Source organism: Diadema antillarum, unplaced genomic scaffold (genome assembly GCF_040938485.1).
Source record: "Diadema antillarum isolate AM-2024a unplaced genomic scaffold, OU_Dant_1.0 seq00000016_RagTag, whole genome shotgun sequence".
Taxonomy (NCBI): Eukaryota; Metazoa; Echinodermata; class Echinoidea; order Diadematoida; family Diadematidae; genus Diadema; species Diadema antillarum.
Genome location: NW_027271136.1, coordinates 224,212 through 234,270, shown reverse-complemented (window position 1 = coordinate 234,270; position 10,059 = coordinate 224,212). Strand labels below are relative to the sequence as shown.

Below are 10,059 nucleotides of genomic sequence, written 5' to 3'. Positions count from 1 at the left end.
TTCTGATTTTTTTTTCTTTGCAAAAAGGGGCTTTCTCCTTCAGATTTATGATAGTCCGGCAGACAACACCACGCAGGCTGAATGGCATCAGTATGCGAGATGTTAAATGAAATCACTCTAACCATTTTAAAACACAAGACTAAAGACAAACAAAGAGAAAAAAAGGGGAGTCGATGACAGCCCCCCCCCCCAAAAAAAAAAAAAAGAAAAAAAAGAAAAAAGAAAGGTGCGATCAAGGCATTCAGTCTGCGTTCAGGATCTGGAGGATATAACCACATTTGCGGAGACAAGAGGAGAGACTTTTTTTGACGAAAGGTCTGTACGCCATGTAGACTGTAAAATAAATGCTCAAGCGTTATCGCTTTGCGTATAATTTGTCTTCTTCTTTTTTCTTTTTTATTTCATCAGACGAAAGTCAACTGGGGAGATTCCAGCAAACACAATATTTTACGTAAATCAAGTGAACGCAAAAATGTTAGTAGAAAATATTAGTGAAGAATTGGGAAATTCGGACAACCAATAAATTAAGTGCTTTGTGTGGGCTAAATCCAAATACAGCTATTACATCTCTTATTACAATATCAAATGAGGGTTATGGGACTCTGTGGTGTCACCGTCGCGGAACGGTTTGGAGAAAATAAACGAGAATAACGGTATGTCCCCCCCCCTACCCCCTCTCCCCCTCCCCCCCCCCCAAAAAAAAATAACGATAATACAACGCAACCCTCCGCAATGATAACTTTAGAAATAGTGAATCAATCCAAATACAATTTCAGGGTATGAAACTATAACTTATTACCCACATCATACAGAAAAAAAAAACATCCCATTTGCTTCAGTGGTCAAACAGAAATGAGGAGTTTTGTAGAGCATGTCAGGAATCCCTTCCCTCCAAGTTCTGTCCATTGCGTTCACACATTATATCAATTCCAAGAGCATTCAAGTGCTGAACTTGGAAGAATCAGACCCATGACATGATTTTACAAAGATCCATATTTCTCTGTGACCACATAACCAAACTGAATGGGATTTTCTGCAAAATATAGCTTAGATGTTACATTTTAAGACCCTGGAGTAGCATTTAGACAAGTTAATCATATTGGAAGTTATCAATGCAAGAATCCGATTGTATCTTCTTCTTTTTTTTTTGTTGTTTATAATTACATGTATATACCCAATAAAAGTGTATAAGTATCATTTCCTCGACTGTTACTGACACCAGTAGGCCTATACATTATGGATATCACTCAACCTGCCTTCTTGAATGTAAATCAAGCGTTCTTTCACCATGATACGACAATTAAAATAATACATTATGTGGAAATCTCCCAAACTTTTTTGTAGCCTTCCTATTCAGTAAAACTTTGAAATATCATAACCTTTGAAGGGGTTGTCCAACGTTACCCTAAAAGAATAAAATCACCGATGTGTTCTACTAATATTTCTGCATTAACTGAATCCATGATATATTTGAAGTGAATTCCCCTTTAATGAATTACATCATCTTCCTAAGACAGCTAATACACTCTTTATACAACCAACGCGAAATATTGCTGTCGCTTCTCCTCATTTCGGCGAGGGGGTGGTTCTTTTACCATAAAACATCTATTCTGGCCTAACTTTCTAATGATTAAAATCATTAATGCACGATTCTTTTTCAGAAATGGAACAGTTTCTTTTTCAGTTTATAGTTATTCTTTAACGATGTGCCGCCTGACTGGTACCCGGGATGGTAGATCAGTTTTCCAAGGTAAAAGGACATGAACATGCGGTGAACAATCGCTACGAAAGAGAGAGGTGATCAAACTAATATTATACATATGTTTTCATGACAAGTATGCTTCCATTTCTCATTTCCTCACTACAATCGTCGAACCGATAGCAGTTTGGTAATATGGTTAGTCAAAATAGAATTCTGAGCAATAGCACGACAACTCACCACTTTTCTCGATAAACGGTTCGTAATACCGTGATTTTTTTTTCCTTCTGACTCCGCTTTTTCTCAGGTGCTCTACGGTTTTAAAAGCACTGAAAAGACAACCGGGGAAGTGCGAATACTGCAGACCAATCCAAACGCTGCCTACAGTATTCATGATTCCCATAATTATGCTAACTATTAGTAAGAAATCGCCAGTGAAAATCGATATGGCGCGTACCATCTTGTGGAAGGATTTCAATTGATGATTATTGTAAATTAAAACAATTGCGGTACCATCATCATCATTAGTTTGATCAAAGTTTAAATATCTTGATGCAATTCAAACAGTTCGCGAGTTAACAATTTAGAATTAACGTATAATTAACATGTAACTGTATGTTTGGTACAAAATAAAACAAATCCTCAGAGGACTACAGACTTGATACCCCCTAAACAACAGTCGACTATGCTACGGCAGAATCATTGAACGAGGAATTTCTGGGCGGAGTCTATATTCCGTATTCGGCGGTTCTGGTGACCCAGCGATACAGATTCGGGAGTTGTGAATGCGCTTGTTGCGCATAGCCTACGAGCATATATGGGAAAGAGCTTGCTGAATATTCATTACCTACTTGGCTATGTGTTATGGAGCAGGCATAAACACAAATCACTCACCTATATCGAAAAGCGTGTGTGATACAGACCAGTCGCTTATCGGCGCGGAAAACCTACCGGGCTAGTAACCCAGAGCAAGCTTTCACGTTACACAACAGCTCGTGCGTCCACCCGACTGGAATAGGAGGGGATAAAGAGGAAGTGTTGTTTGAAGCATAAAGCGGAGATAGTTCGTGGAAACCGAACCGCGCATGAACCCTGTGACGAATTTCTATTCTGTATATAATCAGCGAGGCACCTGTATCGCTGTCACACATAGCTAATGCCTTCTATGCTATTCGCCGGCCTGATCACATCCCTCGCTGTGGGTGCCCAATGCCAATGGCAAGAACGTACATCGCATGCTAGCTATAGTGGTCGAACATATCTACGCCGTGAACGCGTAACCGTTGCACTGCATACATACATACGACTGTTGTGCTGTTTCTCTCTCCCTCTCTCTCCGTACCTCTCCAGGGACAGCAGTGGGGCCTGCTAATCTAATTCCAGGAATCACTCGAACGTCTGACATCTTGGCTTTTTCTTCACTCGCCAATCGGTGATTGCTGCGCAGTGTAGCTCAGAGTCTGGCTACGTACACGTTAAAAACTGCGGTGTCGCCATCCGAGCTGAGGCTGCTTCATGAACATAACTGGTGAAAATCTTCTCCCGAAGATCCCGAGTATTGGAAACTTCTGTGGAATACTGAGGTATTATCGATGTGGTGACATAATATTTACAGTATCATTTCAGAATATTGTTTGAGCGAGCGACAGTATTATGAGCTGCTAAATTGGACGGCATCGTGGATAGCTCTTCGCGTTTTCAAGCTCAGGTACAAGAAACTGTTGTTTTCTCGCTATAAACTCGTGGTAGCCACATGCCGCCACAGACCATGACCCACCAGATCGGTCGGACAGCGCGACGGGGCCCGCCCGTGCCGGCCCAGGATCAGCTGCCGCCAGCCAGACCGCGTAATACTCAGGACGATCTGGAGCGATTGATAAACACCTTCAGCGCGCTCCAGATGTCTGGTTGGTACCACGGGGCCATGACTTACAGGGAGGCCAAAAACAAGCTCAGGAATTGCGACAACGGTACATTTCTCGTAAGGGACAGCTCAGATGAGCGGTACCTGTTCACGTTAAGTGTCAAAACTCCTCGCGGCACCACTAGCGTACGGATTGAGTACGAGGATGGACAATTTACTCTTGACTCTGAGGAATCGTTAAGGAGATCCGTGCCCAGCTTTGACTGTGTTATCAAGTTACTACAGTACTACATGAGGGTTAGCAAAGAAAAGAGCTCATTGGACTCAAATGGTAACGGCACGATAAAGTCTAAGACGAGAAGTGGACAGCTGGTGTGGCTGGAACCGTCAGGGCGAAAGGACACTGAAGCCAAAATTGTCAAGCCTCTTCCAGCAACAGTGCCCAGCTTACAGCATTTATGCAGATGTGCCATCAACAAAGCGGTGGAGCCACGGTTCGTGAACGATCTGGGCATTCCTCGCCCTCTCAAGAAATACCTGAGGGACTATCCATATTGTCTATGATGACTGTCTCACCTTTAACACAATTCAGTGGAACTTCAGAGCTGAACATGATATGCAGAGCCTATATTTTTGAAAAGAAAAATATCTTGTCTACGGCAAAGTCCATTTGTAAACGTGTGATGTTGTCGATGCAACGTTTTGTAACTGTCGGTAAAGTTTAGCGATTCTAGCTGCGTCCCTGTTGCATTCACGAGGCTGGTTTATGTTATTCGTCCAGTAATTACTACCCGAAAATGGTCTAAGTGTAAAAATATATTATGAACAATCACAGTTATAAGTGCAGCGTCTTTGCAATCGCTATCTCAATATCAATTTGCAATTTATTGAAAGTACGAAACTTTGAGCCCGGAGTGGACACCGATGAAGTCTACAACGTTCGCATGACGGGAGCGTGGAAAAAGAATATGCTGCATTTAGTTTTCGTCAACGATGATCTGCTCAATAAATGTGAGGGTGCCAGCACTATATCAGATGGGAGAATACTGAAATAGATGGCTCTGAATCCAGTCACGTCTTCATCATTGTAAATCTACGAGTTCTTTTTACAGCTCTCCCCAACTTAACTCCACAAGAACTTTCCCGACATTTAATTATCATCGTCACCATTATCCGGCATGCTGCTGCGCCAAGCGACGTTTTTCAGGAACTTTGTGATATATTACTGAAAATTCGACGGGTAAATTAAACTCTTGACGGATTTCATTTTGTTTCCCCAACTTTTGCTTGCCCTTTGTCAGCATCGCAGTTTCGCTTGTGCGAAGAAAAAGCTTTTGTCCGTTATTGAGGAGCGTCATTTGTTCACCATTCCACACCCAGTGGCGTTGTTTCGTGGAAAACCACCTCTTGCCGTCGACGTCTTTGCGGTTTTACCCCTACGTGTTGTAGCCCACTTCCCTCCGCTTCGTCGCCAGTATATCGCCATTCTTTCCTAGATTAAACCCAACCTACAGTACCTCGCCACAAAGCCAGCGTTTGCTGTGTAATATGTACGGCAGACCCTGTTCTCTGCCTGGTCAATGGAAGACGTGAAATTAAAAAGGTCACCAGGAGAAGAGGGCTACCCATTGTGACGCATCCGGCCTTCTCAATCCGGGCTTCCTCCACGTTCTTTGTGGAGGAGAGGAGTTCAGGGGAAGTTCACCCGCAACTTATCGTCCCGTCGTCTCGTAACCACAACAAAAGACGCTATTGGGGGTCGTCTCTGCATTTTAGTGACTGTTCCTATAATTATGGTTTTTATTGTTTTCATGCTGATTTTAATGTGCAGATATTTCTGCAATGAAAAGTGTAAATTCGCTGCTACCAAAGTCAAAGTGGTTAGTTCATTTCCAAAGTGTAATTTTAGTTTGCACGTTGATGAGTCTTTAGTGATTTTAAAAGACATCTCAAAGCCCAGCACAATGATATAGGCCTCTATTGTTTTTTTCTTTATTCATCTGTTTCTGTTGCTGATTTCACTTTTGAGCTCAGAACAGTTACTGATTATAGTAGATCATCTGTTAAAAAAGTGACATGTGCCAAACTCAAGTGTTGAACGATTTTGCCCCACATACAAGTAATTGATTCACCGGGTGTGTGAATGTGACGATACAATAATGCCGTTCACAAATACGTAATAGTATCAAAAGCACATTGGTGATTAAATTTGTGCCATTGCTGCATGCGATTTCATTTCCGTGCTCGTTGGTGGATAGATAGCCTATGGTTAACAACACATTAACAAGATCTGCACAATATGCAATGAGCGTTGCTCTTGTGTACTTTCCGCCACATACAGTATTATCTTTCAACGAAGTACACTGTTAAAAGTATTGTATGAAAATGTTGGTGAAGTTATCTATAGTGTCTCTCGAAAGGCTGATGTCTGACGAGGTTTTGGTGGACGAACACAGGTGGAAATTTGTCACTTCTATAATTTAGAGTCGTGGAAAATGGCGTAAAATCAGTTTATAGATTAAAAGCACATTGACATTAGTGGCATGGTTAATGTCTCGCCTGTACCCGTCATTGTATTGGGATACATTGGGGGTTCTACGAAGTGACAAATACAATGTAAATGTAGATTCAGCTAAAGAACAGAAAGAGAGCAATCCGCCAATTGATGTCTTCATGCAAAGGTTAAACAAAAACATTATCTTGTTCCCATGACTTGGAATGTCAGCCTACAAATGTATGTCAGGTTGTGGAGAGAACTCGTGTTTCATCCCAATTGTATTTTTTGAGCAACCTTTTGTGATACCAATCGAGAGATCGATTCGACAATCTATCGATTTTTTTTTTCTGTTTCTCTCTCTCTCTCACTCTCCTATGCACAGACTGCTAAGTAGATCACAGGGTTGACTCAAAGTGTAAGTGACGTGTGCCAAGGTTACATACGTAGCAGCATTGGCCTTAGTCTTGGCCAGAGTCCCCAATCAGTGAACTTATCGAGCTCCGAAAGTACAGTGTACAAGAAATAATCCAAATTCCCTTAGCAAACGCAATGCACTGCTGATGTAGTTCTGACCGAGATAAAACATTTATTTTAAGCAGTAAACACGATATTTGCACAACCGGGTAGGATCACATTTCGTTAGCATAACCTACTTTAACTAATTAGGAAAATGGCGCCAAGTTTGTGTTTTCTCAGTGATTTAACTTTGGCTGTGCACCAGCTTTTCAATTTCTTGCAAATTTGCTCAATTCAGTTGTGTTGTGGCATAGTTTAGAGCACATAGACCGAGTTGAATATTGTCTCAGTTGATGTTGCCTCAGCCTGTAGCGTGTCACAACGTTACCGTCAATGCTTCAAAAAATAATATGATGGATTTAATGCATGCAGTCATTATTTGGGAGTGACATGGCGATAAAAGTTACAATACATAACAAAAAACAAACAAACAAACTGAAGTAGTTCCACTCTGTAGCAAACGAAAGCACCGTACGATATGATTGAGAGCACTGAAATTAGATGAGTCACTAAGTGATCAGTCAATGGCTTTCAAGGAACCACACATCGCCATATCCGTTTCCAAAGGATTGGGTTTGTCTGCGTCCTTTGCCGTGCGCATGCGTGTTATGTGTAGGTAAGAAGCGCTGAATTGTTAAGTCGTATTGGAACGTGTATCATTTTGTGAATGAGAAGGGTTGCAAAAATAATTAGCTTGGGTGCTCGTGGAAGGAAGGGTATGCTATATACAGCTTTTTCTGTGGTATTCCTCCCTTTTCGTTCGGGCTTCTTCCACACGAAAGCTCGGGCAAGCAAGGGTCTGGGTCCGGAGTCCACGCCATTGTATTTGCAGGCTTGTGTAATAGCGTGGATTCGTTGAATAGCACTCCAGCTATATTCGGTGTGTTTCATACGCAAGCCGCGTACAATGTCCGGCTTCAGTGGAGCGGTACCATACTAGCAGTGTAATCTTGCCTCTTCTTAGAAATTCGCTTCTTTCTGCAGCAAGACAGACGTCAATAACTCGGCGTTTAGGGTTTTTTTTCCCCTCGCCCCATCAAGCTCGTGGCTCCTTTGTGTATGAGTCAAGTAACGCTGAATGCTGTAGCAGTATATCATGGGTTGATATACTGTAGGGTAAAACCACGGAGAAAATGGGAGTCGCGAATGCTTTTCGTCGATCCACTCGGTGCTTTCCCATAGCGCCGTGAAATTCCTAGGTTAAATATATCGAATACTGATGACTTCGTATTCGAGGTTCTCAATAACTCAGTATTTCATTGACCCTTGTTCATCGCACGTTTTTCCCAATCTTATCACTATCAATACCTGTAGTGTACATGTATGTCAAAAATTTCTCTCCCCCCCCCCCCCGTACATTATCTTCACTCTCACCAGGGATAGTGTCATCTCCCTGCTCCAACAGTAATGCCCAATTTATGGCCCTTTGTTGGCCCACTTCAGTTTAGACAAGGTAGCTATTGATGCCAAACTCATTGGACAGTAAACATGCGTTTTCTTTGCTAAAGTTACATGTAATCATCTAAAAAGCTGCAACGGCCCACCGTTTGTAGCTATATACAGTCCGACATTTTTCGAGATTGCACAAAGGAAAGTTAACGTATTTGTCAGTGCCTGTCACTTCGACTATAAGGCTTCAACTAGAAAGCCTACCTGTGCGTTGTTCCACATGAAAGTGTTATAATGATTGTTTTTAGTTACGAAATTTAATGCTTTGGAAAATGTGCTTACAATGTAGATGCTTATGTGTGCCTCGATTTTTTGAAATAATTGTCTGATGATGTTCGCCGTGGAAAAGTTATGTTTTGTGTTATAAGTGCAATATAAACAATAAGCTTGTTTGTGTCCGTTCTATTAAAAGAGTGACGATACCTCCAGGGCGTAGTAGTCACCGAGACAGCCTCTTTTAATATTACTTTTATAAAAATGGGTTACTTGAGACTCGATGCCAAACTTTCATATGTTAACACCCTCTCGATATTTAAAAGCCATATTCTTCGGAGTTTGTGCCTGATAATTATTGTATACCCGCTATACCCTGAGATCCGAGAGATGTTTATTAGTCGTTTACAGAGAGACTAAAGAAAGTCTGCAGGTGTTTTGCAGGGTGAATCTGTGGTAATTGTGTTTTCATGAGTAAATGGAGCCTGCGCAACAGGTAAAGCCTTTACAACATGGATGTCACGTCTTCCGTTATAGCAGGCTGGAGGGGGAAACTCGTCTTTCCCCGAAAATCAGATCGATCGCCTACACGTGACCCCTGTAGTCTCTGTAGTACGAGAAGCACGTTTCGAGCGAGGGCTCCAGATTAATTATTATTATCATTATTATTTTTTTTTTTTTTTTTTTTTTGGTGGGAGGAAAGTATTAGGGGGAGGGGGTATAATGCAAAGGAAAAAGAGTTATCAACTTTTCGGGGGGAAAAAATCGCTCACGCATTTGTGCGTGTACACCATGTAACCAGGTTCGTGTGTTTCAATGTTTGAAAGATGATTTTCCCCCATTCTTGAATAATTAGCTATTCATTGGCTGACCATGAGTGTGTGAGAACTATTTTCAGAGTTTAAGAAGAAAAAGTTATTCGTGTGAAATCACACAGGTGTCTGTATTGAAGTTAAATTCTAATGACGTGTGTATACCATTGTTTGTCATTGAAGAGGAGATCATGATATGGTTTTCATTGTAGACAACAAAACGTACACTCCTTTGAAACTTATACCTCGATTTTGTCTTGGTGAAATCTCATGTGAGTGGTCTCTTTTACTTTCACAGAGTCAACGCCCTGACTGTCACGGATATTTTTGTACGATATTGTTATGGCTATTTCAACTTATTTACGTACGGGGTCCCGTTGATGCTTTTTAACTCAAACGTTCAGAATTATGCTGCACCCTCGCACGCTGTGTAGAATTCAATTGTATTGTCGTGTTCGGGGTAGATTTTGTTCTGTCTTACTCTGTGTACCACAAGTAATTGCTAAAGAGAATAAGTTGTCTCGGAAAAGAAAGAAAAAAAAAACTTCCTTTATAGACAGAGGAAGTGAAAGTAAAAAGAGAAGAGAGAAAAAAAAAGAAGAAGATAAATCCTATTCCACAGATGAGAAAATAATGTATGCAATATTTTATACTAGAAAACAATTGAATAAATTATTATTTATCACCGAATCAAAGCGTCATTAGAGTCATTCATCTTTACAATCTTACGAAAAAAAAAGAAGTATGTGTGTGAAAGACAAAGAAATGCAGTGTGTGTGTGTGTGTGTGTGTGTGTGTGCTTGTATAAGGGCAAAGAGGATCGACAATGCAAGATGAACGTAGAAATGAATCAATACAACACAACATATTACAACTGACTCTTTACAATGAACAGCGGTTTTGTGTGTGTGTGTGTGTGTGTGTGTGTGTGTGTGTGTGTGTATTGAAGAGGGTCCTGAGTGTACAAGTAGGCCTACAGGTCTGTACACGTAAACGTAATACACACTGT

The 10,059-nt window shown here is 41.2% G+C and overlaps 1 protein-coding gene across 1 annotated transcript; it reads left to right on the top strand.

The window, feature by feature from the left end:
- The first annotated feature begins 2,655 nt into the window (after positions 1-2,655).
- On the top strand, positions 2,656-9,730 carry LOC139725144 (suppressor of cytokine signaling 2-like). Its single transcript, XM_071636230.1, has one exon. It carries the CDS (start codon positions 3,453-3,455, stop codon positions 4,125-4,127), a length of 675 nt encoding a protein of 224 aa, XP_071492331.1. The 5' UTR covers positions 2,656-3,452; the 3' UTR covers positions 4,128-9,730.
- The last annotated feature ends 329 nt before the right edge of the window (positions 9,731-10,059 follow it).